Genomic DNA, 22,437 nt, shown 5'->3' with positions numbered 1-22,437 from the left:
TAATAGGATAATTCACATGAAACATTTCATTCGATGCTATTTAAGAATAGCAAATTGCTTAAATAAAAGTAATAAATCTTCTATTAGTAAAACATCGTGGTTTATGATTTCCTTACACTAAGTAACAATTTATCAAAAGTATAAAACATATTTCTTGAATTGATTCATTTTAGTTTCATAACGATACATCTGTCACATGAGAGTGGGTTTGACTTTCAAATTAGAAGCTAAACCGTGTTAAAAACAACTTCACACAATCTATCTTTTCCAACAGATTTTTATTATTAGACATATATCATGGAAATAAATATTAAAATCTAAACTTGAGCTGACTGATATTTCTAGTTTTTAACAACCTATAATTACTATACATTTTCTACATCTCTTTAAAGAACAAATTCGTTGTTTAAAATACAATAATTGCTATGTGCCTTTCAACAAATATTATTAGATAAATATTTTAAATACTGAGAGATATGTTATCTAAAAACATGGAACTAAGTTTCGAATAGGACTTGTGAATGTGCCTTGAAATTTCTTCCAGATTCTCTAGTTAATCTATGCCTTATTTTTACCTTCATACGCTATTTCTACGTTCACATGTTCCTAAAAGTGCGAATCTTTACACCGGAAACACAAGTTATTAACATATTGGTCCTGTACTAATGATCTACAAGAGGATTACTAGAAAATCTATTTACATTGGTTCATTCGTGTATAACAGAACCTACAAAGGGGTTTACTAAAAACTGTGCTACAAAAATTCGTTGTTTGGGTAAAAACATGTGAGTATAACATGATAAAGAGTGATTTCTAAGGCCAGTGCAAAAGTGCTGAGTGGTAAAGTAATGGCTCAACTCTTTCATAAACCATCCCATTATCTCATGTACAAATGAAAGTGATAGTCTAGTTTTAAAACTAAGAAATTCAAAAGGCACTCTGTATTCTAACTGATTAGTTAAAGCACTATAATTTTAAAATGTGCTAAATCATGATATTATTCTCAGGGTTTATTTAAGTACAGTAAAGTTACTTGATATCTTTCCTGGGAAAAAGGGTTTCTTTGAAGAAAGAGTGCCAAGTATTTTGTTCTTAAAGGATATCGGATAACATTAGACAAATATAAACAAACTGTAAGATAAAAATCATAAAAAAAGATTTTCATTTTGTTCTTACAGTTTCTAATGGCTTGAAGTGGAATCTATAACCTATCACCATGTTCCTTGTAACAAAAACTGTACATTCTCAAGTTGAGACTTGTGCTAAAGATAACTTGGGAGAAATAAAAAAAACTGAATATTTAAACTTTTTCTGTCACTGAAGAACGCATTTCTCTTCCACAGAAGACTTGAGCTCTGTCACTTGATTTTCCAAACTGCTCTTCAATTCTGAAATAAAAAGAAACAATGATATTCAATAACATTATAATATGTTCTTTAAGCTACATTAGAAGGTATAAGTATTCTGTTGGTGCCTTTCTCGAATACTTTACAGCTTGAATTAAGATGATATAAATAGTTAATAATAGTTATTCTTAAGAGCAGCCACCAAGAATTTCAAAATTTCCTCAACTCTTCTTAAGACAAGCTAGCACAGATCTCAAAACTTCCTTGACTCTTCCTGAGGAAAAATAGCATGGATACAAATCATCCTCGACTCTTCCTGAGAAAACATAGCATGGATACAAATCATTTTTGACTCTTCCTGAAAATAGCTAGCATGGACATCAAAACGTTTCATTATTCTTCATGGAAGAAACCAACACGGTCTATAACAACTTTCCTAGTTTTTCTAAATAAAATGACACGGATTTAAAACAATTTCGTTAAGTCATCTTAAAAGCTACTAGTTTGGAGTTCAAATTGACTTGAGACAAAAACATAACCAAGACATTAATGTAGTAACAAACAGGTATAATTTTGTGATGTCTTGAAAAAATAAGTTAAAGTCACGAACGAATTCTTCAGTTATAATCGTATTTTATTATATATTTCTTAAATAAACACAAATAAGTACTATTCATTATTCGTATTCTTAAAAGACGTTTAAACATTCAGATAACTATGAATCAAGAGGATCAAGTAATTTCTCATAAAAAATATTATTTTTCTCATTGTTTTATTCATTCTCTAAATTGTACAAATAGTAAAAGTTCATTTGTGTATAATAGAACCTATAAAGGGGTTGACCAAAATTGTTTAGCCCTTTCTATCCCAATATATTTTTGGGTTATCAAAATCAAGGTATATGAAAATTTGACAAACATAATATTACAAACAGGTTACAATTGAACTATGCATTCGTTTCATACCGACTTATTAAAAATTAAGTACTCGTTGAAACACTATGTTGTTCGTGTAATTAAAGTGTTCAAAAAAGTTGCATTGAATCTCCTTACATTTACTAGTTACCTTTGCATCACCAATTATTTATCACGAAGTAAGTTTACAATCATTATTTCATATACAATACTTTTAAACAAAGTCTGTTTTTATGAAACACTGATTAACTTTATATTTCTCACGAGAAATAATTGAAAGTTTTAAGTACAATTTTTCAATCTCTTGCCTAACGCATAGTGTCCCGTGCTATCATATCCATTGTCAAAAACAATATATAGTATTATCTGCCTGCAATTATGTTGGTATGTTTCAAATAATGATGGTCTTCCTTTTTTCACTTTGATATTATCCACTTCCGATCTCAACAAAACCTGCAAAAATCCATAAGGAGTTTTGGCCATTATTTTGTAATTTGGCAGGATAAGTTATAATTAGCCAAGGATTTTCACAGTATGCATACATAAGAAGAAGAAAAAAATATTTGCATGAAATCTGTATCATGGTGAGCTACTCCTCATTCTTCTATTGATTTATTATAAATCTAGACAACAGCTGGTGGTTTGATGCTTTTTATTCTGTGCTGGCCATCGCTGCGCTTGTTTTAGAGAATCGCAGTAAAAAAACTATGAGATGAAATGCACTGAATTGCTGTTATACCACTTCAGGAAAGTTATACTTGATTTTTCTTCTATCTATTATTCAAATTACCAAAGGCTTTTCGTCTTTAGATTTTTATTCTGATATTAGTTTGCTGTGTGAATTCCTGTTCGGATTAACAGCTCTAGCAGCAAAAAAAATCGTCTTTCTTTCATAGGTACTACAAGCCTATAAGAACTGAACAAATTATAAAAATAATTTTGAAATTTGTTTGGAATATTATCAACTCCAGAGTTACTTTCACATCAAATCCAAAATATTCATTTTCTATTGCTTTGTTCCTCTTCCAATAGAAGTTTAGCTTTGCTAGATCGTTATTCACCTTCAAAGAAGAAAGGTTAGCTACATAAAATTATCATGCTAACATGTGCTTCCTTTCTGATGAAAGTAAAGTAATTTTCAAAACATCCACAAGACGTTAACAATAAAAAAAATTTTCCCGTTAGATAGGTAAAAAAAGGGTAGCTCAGGGCTAATCTTAGACTTATTTCAACCTATGATGTCGTGTATAGTGTTTTGAATGTGATTTTTTTCTTCTTGGTATCTATTTCTGAGATATGGACTGTGGAAAAGAAACAAGTATGCTTCCAAGCTCGAAATCTCCTTTCAAGGGATCGACTTTTTATTATATTTATAAATGTATCATCTAATGAGCGTTTAAGAAACCAATGTATATTATAGGCTTAAAAGTATTACATGACATTATATGTAACATAATGATTCATAAATAACTCAATGGTCTGGAAAGGGTAAAGGAAATAACTAGTTATTTATCAGTACAATGAAATGTAACAACTTGTGATAATTGAGTGATTAAAATACAGTTAAGAAGTTTGAATTTGTTCTGCGTCCTTAAAACTGAATTGTTCATATGTTATGCATTATAATAATGGATATATAGATATATATTTAAGAACTGGAACAAAAATTTAAAGATACAGTTCTTTAATGGTTCAATATAGAGATACATACATTACTCTTCTCCAGAAAACTTACTTTTTAAATCATCACTTTCTTCGTTTTCAGCTTCTGGTCCAGGTGTTTCCACTTTAAGACTCGTACCTGATTGGTCCGTCTCCATTGTAGGTTCTTCTTTTTTTTTAATTCCATACTAAAATGTCATGATAAACTAATAAAATTTATTTGGGTTCCATTATATCACAGCTCGTAAATAATTTAATTAATGGAGAAACAAGCATGGTCACAAAAACGTACAGAAAAGATGCAAACATTCAGTCAGCTTGTAGATAAAGAAAATTATCTTATTCTTAAATCTATCAGATATTTTCTTTGTTCTATTAACTTCCAAGTTACTTGTTTAATAGACAATTTACAAGATGTTTCTCAAAAATCAACAATAAATATGTAAAGCCCATGTTTCATGTTGTTTCATATTTTAATAAATATAGCACTCACTTAGAGTGAATACTTAGAGCACTTTTAATTGAATTTGGAGAGTCTTTATATGTTGCCATTGTTGATAACGTACTATGCACCCACGTTAGCAACTCTTACCATTGTGATTTTCTAATTCTTTGGCTCCTAAATGACAAATTCATAGATGTTCCCAAGAAAAAGTGCCTGCCTGATGCATGTGGGTTTTCCTTTTTTTGGTATGGCTCACGAGGCTTTTTAGTCGAGGAAATAAAGTTGGAATAATAAATAACATGTTAAATCACGCAATTTAATTGCTGGTGCAGTATATTTTATATGCAGTTCATGAAATACTTAATGTTGTTGTATATTATAATTTGACCTTGTATTCACAAGTATAAGTGAAAGTTTATTTTAATTGCAGGAATCATAACTTCACGGAATGTGAGCCATGAACTAATTCAAAAGAAAAGATAGAGGCAAAGAAGGAAGAAAACAAAAAGCAAACAGCATGTGCCATACATAAAAAGATCTCATAATGTGCCCTCCAATGGCACAGTGGTATATTTTCGAACTTATAATGCTAGAAACCGCGTTTCGATAGCCGTAGTGGACAGAGTACAGATATCTCATTGGTAGTTTTACCTTATTTACCTTCATTACCCTCATTTGAAAAGTCACGTAGTCCATACAAACAAGTGTGGGCCCAAACACAGCAGGCAGACACTTTTTATTTTTTGGGAACATCTCTAAATGAGTTATCTATGACCCAATGTATTAGAAAACCACAATAGCAAGAGATGCAAGGGAAGGAGATACAAGGTAAGCTATTGAGGATGCCTAACTATTGCCTTTTAACACACCCAGATTGTATATCGATAATCTTAATGGTTGAGTGGGACCTGGACTGTATGGTTGAATCACTGCAACACAACATTTTGGTTTTGAATTCATGTAAACCTGAGTCCCTGGGATGACTCCCCATTGACAATTGGCTATTCAGTTATGATTGGGACCAACCAAATGCAAATATCGAACATTCTCAAAGAGTTTTGTGTACGCCATGTCTCATACTGGAGTTTGAGCATTGTACTTACGAAACTGTGGAATTGCTACACTGTTCCATTTTGACAGTGTGTCAGGTTCCCTTGTAGAATATCATGGTAGGTGATTCAGAAGTAAAAAGTAACTCCTTTTCATGTATAATAGAAACATAAGTAAACCAATAACTTATTGGAGAGACAGACAAATTTAAGACTCGAGCAATGCTTGTACAAGCTCTGATAATTCTTGACCTTATTTTCAAGACAATAATAAACAAAGTTGTCGAGTACCAAAGCAGAAAACTCCCTACTTAGCTCCATCTAACAATATAGGCAAAAATTAGCTGTCGATATTTTCATGTCAAAAACAGATTTTCTTGGATTAAATTAATATCCAGCATCAGATCTGTGGTCAATGAGGATATGATTTAAAAGGTGAATGAAAATAATATCTCCCATTCCCTTACATTTTTATATCACAATAACCAATAAGTTGCTTATTTGCAGGATATTACTAACACCATGGAAGAGTACTTTTCTCACCGTCCTTGTACCTCTATCTATTCTCCTTCCTTCTCGGCTATCAAGAGATGGACTGAAGTAACAAAACTTTCTGACACTGTATTACTATAATACACCCTTTGGGCAACTGTTATCAAATTTATAAGCCCAAGAAGGATACCAAGACTTATTTTAATGATAGGTGGAGAATTTTGTCTCTTATCTTTTTTATTTGAGAAAGTTTACAACAACATTTATACACTTGGAATATTACACACATCAATTCCCATGGATTGTATGAACATTTTCTATCCATAGTCTTTTAAGAGAGGTTATTCCAAGAACATCAGGAGCCAGTAATTTCTCAGTCCTTCCCACAAGGATTCGAGTTTAGATCTGTCTTAAATGTCACATTTTTTCAGCATTAAAATAAATGGTATCACTAAACAACCTCCACCTACAGCCTCTTTGTTGAAAACTTTCATATTTCTCTTTAGTAATCAAGTATGAGATACAGTGAGTGGCAGCTCTAATTTGCTCTCAAACAATTATATAAATGTGCCGCTGTAAACAATTTCAAAATTCAACATCTAAAACAATTTGCAAGCATTTCTTCTATCAGTTTGAATTGCACCTTTATTCAAAGCTCCCTCTGCAGATGTACAAGTTACCGTGATGGCTGAGGTAAAGATCATAGTACTTCTCTTTGACAGTAAACTAAATTATACTTTGGACATTAAACAGCTTAAATTCAAGTATATTTGGGCTTAAAACATCCTTTAAATCCTATCATTATTACCTTGAAAAGGAGGTAGGCGTTCCATGCTTAATTTCTATTGTAGTCTCACTTGATCTCAGCTTGACTATGAGTATTTGATCTAAAACTCAACCAGACACTTTGAACTGAAGACATTCAGCCCTGTGCGTCTATCAAAGAAGTTGCACAGGGACTTGCTACATGTTTCCCTTCCACAATTTATATACAAAGAACTTCACTTTATCTCGGACATTTCCAGCGTTTTTCTAGTGTGCTGTAAAACTCTAATCACTGTTACAGCATCCCACCTATCATTATATCTTGAGGCCTCTGCCTGTTGCAAGATTATGGTTGGTATTCCTCCTTTTAGCCTTTAAATTCAAGCATGATTGAGATGGGTCTTACACTGGATGATATTGCTAAATCTGATTATTAACCCATCATACCATATTATGATATCATTTATTACTGTGATCGCTCCCTGGGTCACGGGAAGAAATCGGATATCCCTAGCTAAAAGCATTAACTTCTCTTTAATGAGCACCTTTTGAGCCATATTCCTGTTCAAATTTTATACATGTTTGCAACTGGATAACTCTGTAGGCTGTGTCAAAGTTTATAAAAACTCCATAAGTGTTCATATGATCCCACTACAGATTGTGGGCAATCTCACTTACTCTGTATTATATAGAAGATAAAACACACAACAACTACTATACTAAATTCGTTAGTTTTAAAGGTCCTAGAATCGCTTATATTATTCCCTATCCAGTTTTTTTTTAATGTTCAGAAAAGGGAGGTTCATTTTACAATACCATCAATGTTTTTTAAGTTTATCTCCATCCATGGACATATTGGAACACAAGGGAAGAAGCTCACGAAAATCGTGGCCAAATCAATCTTCACTAGTTGACATCACTTCTTTTCCCATTCCCTATCAGGCTTTCATCAAGGCAAAGTTTCGTGTTTGTTGACCAGCGATTTGATGCTAGTTATATAGGAACATGTTTTCCAGCTTAAAATCTACAAATGCTAATTGGCTTCTAGTTTAAATAGTAATCAAATGGGGATGTTGTATTTGCACAACTTCACATTAGTCATAGTTTTTGTTATCCAGTATTTTCTCTTAGATGGTAATATCCACCAATGTGCAAGTAGTGTGGCACTCAAGTCACAAATATTCTTACCTTACTTTCATTCCTTTGCCACATTACAGATTAATGCTACCAATTTATACATATTTTGACCTTTATTGTACTTTTAATGATAGACATTGTTGTTTCCAAATATGAGACTAGCAAGACTGACCATATATTAAAATAATATTTTGCCACAAACATCCTGGAACACCTTGTAGCATTAAAGCCCGAAATACAAAACTAAATCTTTCCATAACCAATTACCATCGTTTCCTTTCTTCTTTAGTTTATTTTAGGTGTCCTGGTTTATATTTTCGATTTAAATTGATGCTTTTATTTGTAAGTTCACTTATTCTTAATAACAACTTTCAGACGGTTTGTATTTTAACTAAATAACTGCTGCTTGTTATCAATACAAATGTAGAAAAAACAATAAACTATTGTATTTTGTAATTTCTAACCTTATCTCGAATATCCTGTCTAAATTTTTCTCGTTCTTCTTCCATCTTTCTATGCTTTTCTTTTCTACGTTCTTCAGCCGCTTTCAATTCCTCAAGACGTTCTTGTTCTTCCTGATCGGCTTCGCTTTTGCCTTCTTGATTATCATTGTCTCCAGCGAGTTGTCCTGAAAATAAATTTTAGTTTATAATTGTTTTTTTCATTCTATAGCTTAAGTGCCAATTCATAATAAAAATACATATTAATGCTAAAGCAAAATAAGTTAAGGTTATCAACAAACTTAAAAGAAAGTAAGAGGGGAGTAAATAAATCAACAATGAAATAATAAGCAGAAGCAAAAGAAAGTTGATGAATAAATAAATATATTATATTTATTATATGTGCCAAGAGATAGATGAAAGTAACCAATGTGTTCAAATTCTGTAATTTGATTATACAAACTCACATTTTGTGTTGTAACAGTTGTCTCATTAAAATAATAGTTTTTTATACTTGTAAAGTAACTTTCATGATAAATGCAAATTGATGATAATTTAAAAACACAGTCATTTATGCTCACTGTCTCGTTCAAATAATAGTATAAGTAGATATAGAATACAATGCTGATGATATAATCACATCCTGAGACACTTTACGATATACTTTTGCTTATAATAACACAATACTTAGGAACACAATCTACTTTATTAACACTGCTCTTAGTAACACCATTCACCATTAGAAACTGTTCCTGATAACAACATCCACCTATAGAACCTTAACAAGGTCCATCTAAAGTGGTGTCGAACTATATTGTCGTCCCTCTCTTGATACAGTTGCTTCTTCTGGTGCCATTTTGTGGAACTATGACTCCTAGCAATGCGACTCTAGCAACATACTCTCTGGTTCCACCTCACGAACGTTATCGTCATAATCTGCTCCTGAACATATTGCCTGAAGCAGCCAATCAGTATAAAACTGTAGGGAGTATGAATGCGTAGATAACTACTGAGACTGTATTACACTTTGCCATCCTGAAGAATTGTCAACTCAAAGGAAACTAAGTAAAATTATCCATGAAAGTAATAGATTATCTATAAGTTGATGAGCAGATTGGTCGAGACCGTAGGTAGAAGTACGTTCTTTATTGCGTGTTCAAGAGCAATTATATAGCATATGTCAATGTTCTGCCTTTCCTAAAAAGTAATAAAAATGACACATAAGATGGTATTTAAACCTTTGCAGAGATTCATTTCCAGAAATTAAAAGTTTTTTCTTTCTACTGTGTATTTAATTTACCAAACCATTCTAATTAATGCTATGCTTTTTTTTTTTTTCATTTACAGATGTAGGATAAGTTCATAGTGGTCGGCTCCTTGATACCAGTATCAAGCTAATTAGAGATAAACCACACATAAGTGAGACATAAGTATTTTCGTGGGCGGGTTATAAGAACTGTAATCAAAATCTTAAGACGTGTATATAAAAGCAAAAAAAAAAAGTTTTCTTTAAAATATCATTTATTGAAAAATATGAAAACTGAAATGATAATTCCCATTATATTAAAAATTCTGTCGTTTCCTACCATATTCTTTAGGATTTATGCTCGTGCACACTTGACTTATGACATTATATGAAAAGAACTGAAGCTTTGTATTTATTGGTTTATGGGTGACGCATGTAAAAAGTGGGTCTATTAACCAATAAAGTTTAGGAAAATGTATCATGTTTTATCTTTTGACTTATGAGTAGTTTATTTTAAAGCTCAGGTATTTGACGAAATGTTTGATAACTTTGATTATATTATTTAAAAATATTTTTATTGTTTTTTACTAAAACTGAAACATAATTACTTTGCAATGTACATTATTTAAGATGGAATTGACGTGAGTTTGTATAATTGTTTAACTCAGTTAAATTCCATGAACTGAGTATTTACGTTTCTAACAAAGTTGTTTAACCAGATTCAAGTATTATTATCTTAGATTAACTGTTCAGATTTGTACCTAATCATTCATAATAAACTTGTAAGAAAGATCAGACAACAAATTAATGCAGATATTCATGGTAACTATTATAAGGAAGAAATATTTTCCCCAGTAGAAATAATATGTACAATCATAGATTTCTCTTTCTTAGGATATGATGGTCCTAAAAAGAAGGTATTTAAATTTCAATTGCTTAAACAAAGTAATTTTCTTCAGATGAATATCCCTCTTCTTCTACACCTTCTGGAAAAATCCTAATTTCAAAAAAATAAACTTATTTCAGGATGTATCTAAACCCCAAGTATATATCCCAATGTTCTATCTTGTGATTAGTCAAATAGAATAAATCATCATGAACGAAACACAAGCGACATCCCCCAAGAGATTTGATTTGGTATAATCATGAAGAATTTCTTCACTTAAAAACATTACAAAACATAGCATGTACTTGAAATTCTTAACCTGTTGACTGCCAAGTATTTCAGCTGCTACGGCAGCTCCTATGCGTTTTTGTTTCAGCAAAATTGAGTAATTTTTAAATAAGCAACAAATACTATTTTTTTCTCTAAGCCAAATTTATAGTAGTACACAAAATGAAGAAATATGTACAAAACATGAAACAATAATGCACAAAATGTCATTTTTTGGGTATTGAAATACATGACACATTTAATAATTCACTTTCGTGTGAAATGTTTTGAAGCAGGGGTCAACACAAAGAGCTACTTTGCAATCAGTACATTCATATCTGCTTTCCCTCCTTGTGAATTTGTCAAAGCACACTTTACATTTTCTAGTGGGGTAAGTTTTCTTTTCTGTTTGGGAAATAAGTGTTGGAAAGTGACGTTCAGTAAGGCGAAGGGGGTTTCCAAGGAAGACTGGCCTCCGGTGGAATTTGGGTGCTTTTGAAAAAAATGAAAGGGCTTTGAGTCTTAGCTCATATCGTCGTACTGGACACCATGATTTCCTGAGAAGGGGTTTATAACTGGAGCAGCAAAGGATTCAGCATTCCAATCATTGTCATTAAGGCACATTTTCTTGGAACTGGTCTTACCACGACTTGCAATTTTACGTTTACTCCCTGGTTTTATCGCCCGTTTACCAGTGCTGGTTGATGGCCAGTTATCATCATCTTCACTAACATCTGAGCCTTGTATTTCTGTATTTTTAAAAGAATCTTCAAAATCCTAATCTTCTGAATCGCCACTGCTATCTTCAAACTCCGAACCAAGTTCAAAATACAACTCTAATAGTTCATCATTTTGTAAGTTTTTCGTGACGCCATTTTAGATCGAAAATAAAACAATTTGTAAGTAGATCAAATGCATGTATGGTGCTGATATCTAACGTTGAAGTTAGAAATTACTGAGAACAAATTATCTCGTCGTGGCACTGTGTTACCGATCAGCTTGGACGAGTTATTTCGTCTACAGCACTGAACAGGTTAATTATCAATATTGTGCTGGAATTTTGGACAATAGATCTTTTGATCTTCTTGATTATAGAATATTACTTCATCATATTATTAGGAAGAACTTTTTGACTTTTTCCAATTCCATCAAACTCATACCTTTAACAGATTTCTAATCCTGATAGTGACATCTTGAGAAAGTATGTCAGAAAAATCATATTTATCTGTTATTTCACTGATTGTTTTTAAGTGTTTTTAACATAATGATAAGAAAGTTCTTGACAAAATAATTGATCTTTACATGATACTTCACTAGATTTATTATGTAATATTTCATTTTGTAAAACTACTTTATTGGCTATTTTATTTTCAAAACAGATGGTTTTAAAATGATGTTACAGTAATCTGCAATTGCATTGTTTTCCACTTCACTTATACTTTGTAGATTGAGAAATAGATTAACTGATTTTTTGTCGTTACAGAACAAGGAGCTGTGTTGTTATATATCAGATAAAACTTTTTAGTTCTTGTTTTCCGTTATTGCACGGCACATTGGTAGAATTGAGCATGAATTACAACCTGTTATATAACTTTTGTATATTTCTACTATAACTACTTGTTTTCAGTTCAGATCAGTATTCAACATTTTTAATATAGTTTATAAACGAACAAAATAGAGTTCATTTTTATTTGTATTTTGCCGAGTGCATCAAATTTTACAACAATAAAAGCTTTTGTTCGCCACTCAGTAAGATTAATCTTTATCCAACACACATCAATCAGTCAAAAGTTTAGACATGGTCCATTTACAAATATTCAGAAAATGTAGCTTAGGTTGATAATTAACTAACAAAAGTAACTTAATTGTACTCTGTTCAGACTGTAGATCAAATGTCAGATAAGTATGTGTCTCACTTTTTTATGATACATTATATCCCCATGAATACCAAATTTTAACAAAAATATTTGAACATCATACACAAGTCTTCCTTTATATTTTCGTATATAAAACACATTTCATCTTAAACCAATACATACCGAGCAGATATCATTAATATATCTAGTAAATCACATATTTAACAAGTATAACACTAAATGAAACATTTATTAATAAAACTTCAAGAACTAGATACATTAATATACTATCTGGAAAAACTACAAACATCTTAATCTATAAAATATTGACCTTCAGTATGTGATTGATCAAATAGAATAAATTACCATAAACGAAACATGAGGAACATTTTCCAAAGTGATTTGAGCGAATATGATTATAGAAGTTTCTTCACATAAAACTTTTACATAAATATCACCCACCTGAAATACATAACTAATTAAACTATCACATTTTGATGTAATTTCGAACATTAAATGTTTTGATCTCATTGCCTCCTCCCTATCTCTTAAAATTTACGTTTTTCTATATTCTAATATGGTAGCATCAGTACATATAAATAAAATCACATATATCACAAGTATCACACATATTGAACATTTATTAACAAAACTTCAAGTTAGAAAAAGACAACTTTTTCAAGATTTGCATAATGTGTATGTACCTTACCTTTGAAGATACATAATGTGTATGTACCTTACCTTTGAAGATACATAATGTGTATGAACCTTATCTTTGAAGAATTTAATCAGAAACAAATTCTATAAAATAACTATGATGACAATAAAAAACGTTCTTGAAAAAATAATTTAGTTTTGTATTTCTTCTGATAAAGGATATGGTCAAGAAGAAAAGCCATATGTTTTCTTTTACATGTTATAAATCATTCACCTCCACTCTACAGTGTTTATTATTGCAGTATATACCTTACAAACAAAATAAGTTGTGAGTCCGCTGTACTTTAAGTCTAACTTAATTAATGATGAATGGATTTTGTATGTTAATGAACTTGACAGGTAATAAAAAACGATTTTTTTATTATTTCCCTTTACATAACAATATGGAAATCTAAATGTAAATTCGTGACATTTTTCTCAAGCTTTAAGAGTACATAAGGAAGTGTTTTCTGTTTTTGATATAGAACTCACACATTTGTAGTTTAAAACTATTATTCTTTATAAACATAACTTACCAAGATCTATACATTGTCTAACTTCTTCAATATATAATCATTTAAACTCGTAAAAAAATAACAGCATCATCCATCATAAAATGTGGCTTACGTTCTTCAAATTTATCTGAGGTAAATTCTGCTGAGGAGTTTACAACTCGATAATCTTTAATAATTAAGAACAACACAAACTAAAACGTGTATCGATTAAACATACTGGATTACCAAGATTAAATTAGCTTTCGTACAAATCAGTTAGCATATAATTCTTGTATACTTTCTACTCGATTAGATCCATGAACTGAATGTTTCTAACATCTATTACAAAGTTCTGTAGACTAAATAGGGTATAATGACCTTCGACTTTTTTTTTATTTTATTTTTGTATCTAAACATTCACAGTGAACATGCGAATTAACTTATTAAATACGAAATAAAGACCTATACTTTCTTATGAATCCTCCATTCAGGTAAGTAGCCTTTCTTAAATTTATACTTCACTTTACTAATAGACTATATGATAGCATAATAGACTATGGTGAAACACATTAGTTTTCAGCAGTACTGAAAAGGTAATGCTCGGCACAGTTTAATGTTACTGAGAAGTAAGGGTAAAGAATTATCCTTTAGTTTTTCATTTATAAACTACATTAAAAATCTTGCACACTGAGCAGCTGAGCAGAAATGAACAATATGGATATAATGTTGAAATGTATAAAAGGTGTATGATAGCTAATACAAATGTTACAATAAAGTATTTTATAAATTATGATGTTTTTAATTTTAGTAAATAGCATATTAGTGTATGTAATTCCTGAAGTTTTGTTAATAAATGTTTCAGTGTGTCTGATACTTGTTAGGTCTGTCATTTTGCTTGCATATAATAATGATAACTGCTTAAAGCATTTAGGGTTATGATGAAACATGAGTTTTATATAGAATATATGTTTTGTATCACTATGTAAAGTGAAAAAATAAATAAATCATTTTTACAGACTTTCAAATTCCGTTTAGGGGTAAAATATTGAGTGTTTTGTTGTAAAATATAGAAGAATAGTACACAAGCGTTTTCCAGTTATATGTAATGTAGACAAAGAAATAAAAAAACACAGAAGAATACCTTCTGATTTGTCAACAAATATTTAAAGTAATATATGTTAGAATCATTATAAAATGTACCACTTATAAAGTGAAATGATAAACTCCATTCCGAATTTATGTAGAGTTTCAACAAATTAAGTTTTGAATCAGTTTCACTATAATGTAAACATACTTCGTATTTCAAATGACCGGTTAAACCTGTTTTATACTTTGGTCACTACCTTAGCAAAAAGGTCGACAATATTAGTTGTGACTTTAAATTGTCAACAGTCTTTAAGTTCGAAAACTAAGATACAATAATTGGGGTTTTAGTCTTAGACTGCAGAATACGTCAACTTCATCAGCATGTCATCAGCTGCGATGTGTCAGACTGTTGAAGCAGCAGGGTTGGAAGAGTCTACACTGTTTGCATGTGTGGCCTTTTTCTAATATCTAATAAACATTTATTTTTCGAAATGAAAAGTTCTACAGAAAAATGATAAGAATATAACTCACAAAGTGTGGTATATAGTCTTCTTTTAACATGTTACCCCTATTCCTAAAATTAGAGTTTATTAAGCTTCTAGCTAATATGCAAGTAGTTTCAGTTAGCATTGTGCGTAAACTTCCAAACCAGCGACAAACATGCTCCGGATAAAAATTTGTTCAATTTTTTCAGAAAGATAAGATTATAATTTTGTACAATTTAATGATTAAACATAGTTATTTACACAGTTCTTTTAAAATTAAACTTTAGCAGAACAATTATTGATATTATTATATAAAGCTAAAAATGAAAATTAAATTATTATATATTATTATTTACACATTTTAATAAATGTGCTTCCCTCACTGGGATAGCGGTGAGTCTACCGATTTACAACGCTAAAATCAGGGGTTTGATTCCCCTCGGTGAGTACAGCAGGTAGCACGATATAGCTTTGCTATAAGAAAAACACACAATAAATGTCCTTTCCAAGGCAAACAGATATAATGTTTTTTGCACATAAAACATCAGAAAATGTAAAAATAATATGCCACAGAAATAGGATATAGAAGCAAAAAATATTATTATACAATGCAGTACGTTAAGTGTGTAAAAAATCAATACTTAGTTTATAAAGAACCTAATCAGTTATGGAGTACTGTTGTAACTGTTTCATGAAGTGATGGTTGTACTTATAAAAATGAAACATCAGGTGTAACAAAATCTTTTCAGGACAGATAATTGCATGTTATATTAAATGACGAACAGTTGTAAAAGTATGTAAGATAAGTTATTTACTAGGGTACAATACTTGCCTCTTTCAAATAAGATAGTGCGTAGGATAAAGCATATGTAATATATTGTATAATAATCGATGTCTCATTAATATAATGGTTTTACTTGAAAAGTAACTTTTATGACACGTGCAAATTAACTATAAACTGAAAACACAATCAGTTACGCTAACTCGTTAAATAATAGTTACTTGTAACGTTTTAGGACGTATAATTAAATATAGCATACAATGTTGATGATATAACCATATGATGAGACATTCTATGATGAACTCATCGAACTATTGAGCCACTCAGCGTCAGATGGCATCCTTTGGGTGCAAAAGTGAGTGATAAGGACAAGTCTCTTTGCATTCTAATATATATATACAATTCGGTAATCACAAATTCAAATACCTTTTGCCAGGAGTATTACAAAATATTCCACGTTTCCAATTACCTGTTCTTTGGTACATATCACTAAAGAGTCTAAATTCAAAATATAAAAATTATAAGTAAAAATTCACGATAAACGGAATAGATAAATAAATATGGATAAAATAGTGATTTTCGAAATAGGCTGAAAGCTGTTTACTTACCTTTGACTGCGTTTAGCTTGCTTCCCATTATCTGCTTTGCTACAAAAGTAGCCATGGTGACAGACAGTGTTTAAAATCAACACAGAAGAATAGTGTTCAGCCTTCAAGAGAAAAGCAAACATTTTTACGAATATTAAAAATTAAATACCATAACATGACAAGTTAATTTAGGTTAATAGATGGTATGAAAACTAATCTTTCCGAGGGACATCACTTTCCAACGAGTGAAATAAACGAAACTTAACAAAAGCCATATAATTTATGGTTTTCATCAAAAGCTAAAGCGTCTTTATTTGCAGAACGAAACTAAAATTTGTATATCTTACTAACCATTAAAACAATAAAATAAGTACTTGTAGTAATGTTTTTGTAATCACATATAAATGGTTGCTACGGTTATAGTACCTTATACCATCAACCAACTAAGTCCATTTGCATTCAAATGACGAATAAAACGTGCTTCTAATACAACAAATACATAAGAGATAAATATGATTAAAGTTTCAGAAAAGAAATCGATATACTGATTTTCCCACAACTGTCTGTATTTCATTTTTCATGCTTGTGTCACTTATTCACTGATCATTTTTCTGTGGTTTAACTATACTTGAAGGACTAATCACTGCTGTATATATAATTTTACCTTTTGGTGCAAAGTTAAACTCAGAGCAAAAACTTCTTATCCGTCTCATTTCTTGAAGTTTTTATTAAACATACAATGTGCATCTTCTCTATACATAAACTATGAACAGGAAATTAAGTTTTAATCGTGTAATTTCCGTTATTTTTGCTTAAACAATCATTATTTTTCCCAGTAATTATCTAAATACTTCTCATACAGGCAAACCTGGTAACATTTTATAGCAAAAGTAGGGTTAATAAATGATACTAAATTAAGAAGTCATGATAATAACTTCACAGTTTTTTAAAGAGAAAAATGTTAGTCATAAATAAAGATACATGCAAAGCCCTGGTGGAGGGTTCTAGGAGACAAGTCGTTATAACCAATGACATATTGAAATGAAATTTGAATGAACGAATGGAAATATATTCTTTTGCGTTTCGTTATATTTTATGTTTATAAGTTAAATATATATTATATATCTTCAAAAACAAAACTGATGGGGATGCTTCAGCACGTAAGTGCACGTGGTAGCTACGTTACTGACATAGGTACATAAAGATCGATGTATCAAAGAATATTAAGTTGTCCAGAAATAAATGTCGTGTTTGAACTGCGAAGTTTGGAAAAGTATAAAACAATGTTGTAAAGCTTGTTTTAACCAAAGTAAGCACCGTTTACTTTAACACACTTTTACCAACGTGTAACGATGCTGTTTATGCCTCTGCTGTAGAAATCAGAGTTTCTATGGTCAATGAACTCCCTGAAAGCTTCTTCTGCAGCTGCCTGGTTTTGAAAGCGTTTATTGTTCCAAAAGTTGTAAAAGTGCTTGAAAAAAATGAAAATCTGTATGGAAAAGTCTGGAGAATAAGATGGACGACACAAAAGTTTGATTCCTAATTTGTTCAATTTTTGGAGCGTCATCCTTGACAAGTCTCATAATGTCGATTTTGCGGAACCAACTTATCCATCCTTTTCGCCTTCCCAATCGCACTCATGTGGTTCTCAATGATTGATTTGCTTGTGCCTAGTTTTTCTGCAAGCTCACGTACTGTTGTGCGAGGATCTGTCTCAACTGCTTCCCTTAATATGTTTTCATCTAAAGATAGCTTCCTTCCACGACCTTTGTGGCCTTCAAGACTTTCATCTCCATGTCGAAACCTTTGGAGCCTACGTTGAACTGTACGTTCAAGTTACAAATCCATGGCCAAATGCGGGGTTGATGTTCTGTGTAGTTTCGGTAACTTTTCGTCCAAGTTTAAAGTCGTAGGGAAAAATCAGACGAAAGTCCTTCTTGACCATACTGCCTTGGGGATTGCGAAACTTACTCTGAGTAGAGTAGAAACACCAGACAATTAAGACACCTTGTAAGCAATAAACGTTGGATTAAACAAACCAACCAACCAACCATAAGTTACTCAATATTTAGCTTCTAAATGCCATCATGAGAATTCCGACATTTATTTCTGAACAACCTAACAGTTATATACCACGAAAATTAAATAACTAATACTGCAATTGTAAACAGCCTTAGCCTGAATGCATCTACCAGATACTGAATAAAGATCAAGCTAAAAACTCAGGTTGCCTATTAAGTTCTGATGTCGATTTTACACAAACTAAAAAGTGAAGCGCACAATGGAGATAATAACACCCTTCTATGAATATAATATAAGGAAAGATTTTATTGTACTTCAAGTAACTTTTTCTTGATACGATTTCTTTGGTTTCTTGGTCTTTCTGTAATATTTTACAGTTATTTTACTATACTAAGCAATGACTTGTCTACGTCGTTGGGTAAGATAATAAGGCGCATTATATTTAACACTAAAATGCTGAAAGTAATTTTATAAGTTGCTTTATCAATATAATTAATATCTCTTATGTTATTAAAAATTTTGAATTATTTCATGATGCATTCACTTTCTTTGTGATCACAGTTATTTTCAATTAAGACCCAACGTTATTATCAATAAGAGCTATGTCATCATTTTCATCATGTGCAAGTTCGCCGTTCATATCCATAATATTATAATCGATTTGAAGCAGTCCGTTGTCCACTAAAGCTCAAAATAGATTATATCGTTCTCTTTTTGGCTGATTATATTGTTTAAAAAAAGGAAATTCATTTTTTTTCCGCAAAGGTCATTTTTATAGACAATATGAGCTTACCCAATTTTTAAATGCAAGTGATGTTAAAGTACTTTCCAATACTAATACGACTTTCCTATAAATGTAACTCCAACCTATCGGAAATTGTGAGCAATGAACAACAGCTTGAGGAAAAAACACACCAAAAAATAAATAATTTAAAATAAATATATTTTTTATCCAATTCTAAAATTAATGATAATTTTAATGAAGATATAAAATATTAGTTGTCTGTTAAGTGATATAGTATTGAAACCACTTTAAACCACTAATAGTAATATGAATGACTTTAAAAGTTAACAACTCAACGCGATCTTGTGACTAGGAAATAATTCACAGTTTTCTGAACAAAAATAAAAGGTAACATCACTGTAAGTTACTGAATGAAACGTATTTACACGTTATTGTAAAAGTTCAAAACGAATAAAAACTTGTTGCATCAAAGAGTAGCATATAAATGAATTAAACGCATAGGTACACTGAATAAAAAAAAACAAAATACAATGAAATTAATAGGGGAGAATTATAAAATATTAGTTAAAAGTTTGCCTAAAAGAATCTGAACACACTGAAACTTTAAAATGTAACTCAGCTTGTGGCTCAGGTAGTCCTTGGTCATAAGCTTCAAGTTTTGAGTTACAAGTGAAAAAAGTGTCTTATACAACTACTGGAGCATGGCAACTCTGGTAAAAATTATGTCAAAAAGTACATGTTTGTTGTATCTATAATATATATATCATATGGATGTTGTTAAGCGTAAAGCTACACATTGAGCTATTTGTGCTATGATTGCTGGGAAAAATTACTAGTACAGATTTAATCAACATTTGTATGTTATTTACAGGTTTGTTTGTTCGTTTTCAAATTTCACGCAAAGCTACACGAGGGCTATATGCACTAGCCGTCCCTAATTTAACAGTGTAAGACTAGAGGGAAGGCAGCTAGTCATCATCACCCACCGCCAACTCTTGGGCTACTCTTTACCAACGAATATGATTGACCATCACATTATAACGCTCCCACTGCTGAAATGGCTGTTTGGTGCAACGAAGATTCGAATCCGCGACCCTCAGATCACGAGTCGCGTGCCTTAACCACCTGGCCATGCCGGACCTTATTTACAGGTAATTTTTCAAAAACATCCTCTAGATAATCAAAAGTCTCAGAAAAACCGTTTCAAAGGAACAAAATAAAACGAATCTCTGACTTAACACAGATTAACGAACTTTAACCGAAGAACGAATTTATAAACCAAAATAACAAATACTTATCTTGTTAAGCAGAACTATGAAATTTGAAATTGGAAAGTAACGAGATTTTATGTCAAAAATGTCTTAACAATTGGAAACTTTCCAAATTATTTTGAAGCTACTTTATCTTTCCTGAAAATTAGTATGAAGTGTAAAAATATCTATGAACGAAAATGTAAGACATAAAACAAACAGGTAATAAACTTTTATTATATTTTACTTTGTTACTAGTTATTTATCAATGGCACAATGAAACAAGAGCATGTGGATAACAAACTTTTGTATCATATGACATTTTCCAGGATTAAAGTTTATGTAAAACACAGTGAAACCAGATTATATGGATAATGACCTTCTGGATAAAGTTCACGAAATATAAAATATATCAGGATTATGTCAATAATAAACTGGATTATATAACAATTCTAAGGACAAAATTTAGGAAAGGTATTGTGAAATTGAACTGTACAGAGAAAACACTCTTGGATTAAATAAATATTATGAATCTAAAATTTGTGGAAAATGTTGTACAAGCAAGCTGGACATTAACATTTAACCAGTACTTCTGAAATCAAAGTTTATGTTAAATATGGTAAAACTCGACTGTTTGGATAAATAAATTTGAAATGGAATTCCACCTTTAAAAATAACATTATTTAAAATGCAATAAAACTGAAACAACTGGATATACAATTCTGAATTAAGTAATATATTTTATTGATATATAGTCCATAAAAGATATAATAAAATTTTCCTTGATTGTTTTTAGAGATGAAATATTCTACATGCTATATTCTTCTAAACGCAGTGCACATAAATAAAAAAAAAACATCCTGAATCCTGAAATACATTATTATTAGAATGTTTCTACGTCATAACTAGATCACTAAAATGTATATCTATGCATTTATCATTCTCATAAGTGTGCAGAACTCGCAGTACCAATTATCGTTCCTGGGAAGATATCTCACAACCTTAATATTGTTTGGAATTGGCAGTGGAACAACTCAATATTTATTTAAATTATTTGTTTAAGCTTTATTTATCATACAGATATAGCTTTATTTGTTAATACTTCTTTCCGACAAATCTACTGTATTTTCCTTGACGTTTATATCAATAGTGGTTGCCAGGATCGATTTGTCTGGACTAGAAGCACAATGGGATATAGCTCAGTATTCTTATATTGCAAACACAAAATATAGAAATTTATAACGGTGAAAGCAATATTTTGAGCACGTTTTAACAGCCTTACATGGGCTGATCTTGGATCTGTCTAGTTTTGGGAACGTTTTTTTTCCAAAACGAGAAAGAAACCAGTAACAATCTATACGAAACTATTCAAAATTTGGAAATTCTGTCTGAAACTTTCTATATAATATAATATTATATGAGCTCATTTGAATCTTAGAAAAATACAGAAAAAATACAGATATAATTTGCTACCATTTGAAGTACTTACTTTTTACAAGTAAGAACGCACACTGCAAAAGCCAGCACAGAAGAAATCCAAAATTACGGAGCAAACAATGGGCTAATACCAAAAAAGTAACGTGGCTCAATGTGGCTTTAGTTAAAGGGGAAAAATTGCCGAGACCAGCATAACGAATATGCTTGAAGCTGGTTCGAAGTAAAAATACCTAAATCTTGCTCGTGCTAAACCCAGTCCTTTATAAAGGAAGTGTTCTTGTTACCTGAGGTATCGTCGTTCCAAATCACGAAGCTATCGACCTTTATTCGATCGATGAATGTTACTCAG

The 22,437-nt window shown here is 31.0% G+C and overlaps 1 protein-coding gene across 1 annotated transcript; it reads right to left on the bottom strand.

Annotated features, from left to right (window-relative positions):
- Window positions 1-87: 87 nt before the first annotated feature.
- On the bottom strand, window positions 88-22,436 carry LOC143255530 (complexin-like). Its single transcript, XM_076511348.1, has 5 exons — window positions 22,141-22,436; window positions 16,656-16,756; window positions 8,275-8,438; window positions 3,996-4,110; window positions 88-1,388 (listed from the first exon to the last, which is right to left on the bottom strand). The coding sequence occupies exons 2-5, from the start codon at window positions 16,708-16,710 to the stop codon at window positions 1,315-1,317; spliced, it is 408 nt and encodes a 135-aa protein (XP_076367463.1). The 5' UTR covers window positions 16,711-16,756; window positions 22,141-22,436; the 3' UTR covers window positions 88-1,314.
- Between the last annotated feature and the right edge of the window lies 1 nt (window position 22,437).

Source organism: Tachypleus tridentatus, chromosome 7 (genome assembly GCF_004210375.1).
Source record: "Tachypleus tridentatus isolate NWPU-2018 chromosome 7, ASM421037v1, whole genome shotgun sequence".
Taxonomy (NCBI): domain Eukaryota; kingdom Metazoa; phylum Arthropoda; class Merostomata; order Xiphosura; family Limulidae; genus Tachypleus; species Tachypleus tridentatus.
This window is presented reverse-complemented; position numbering and strand designations above follow the sequence as displayed.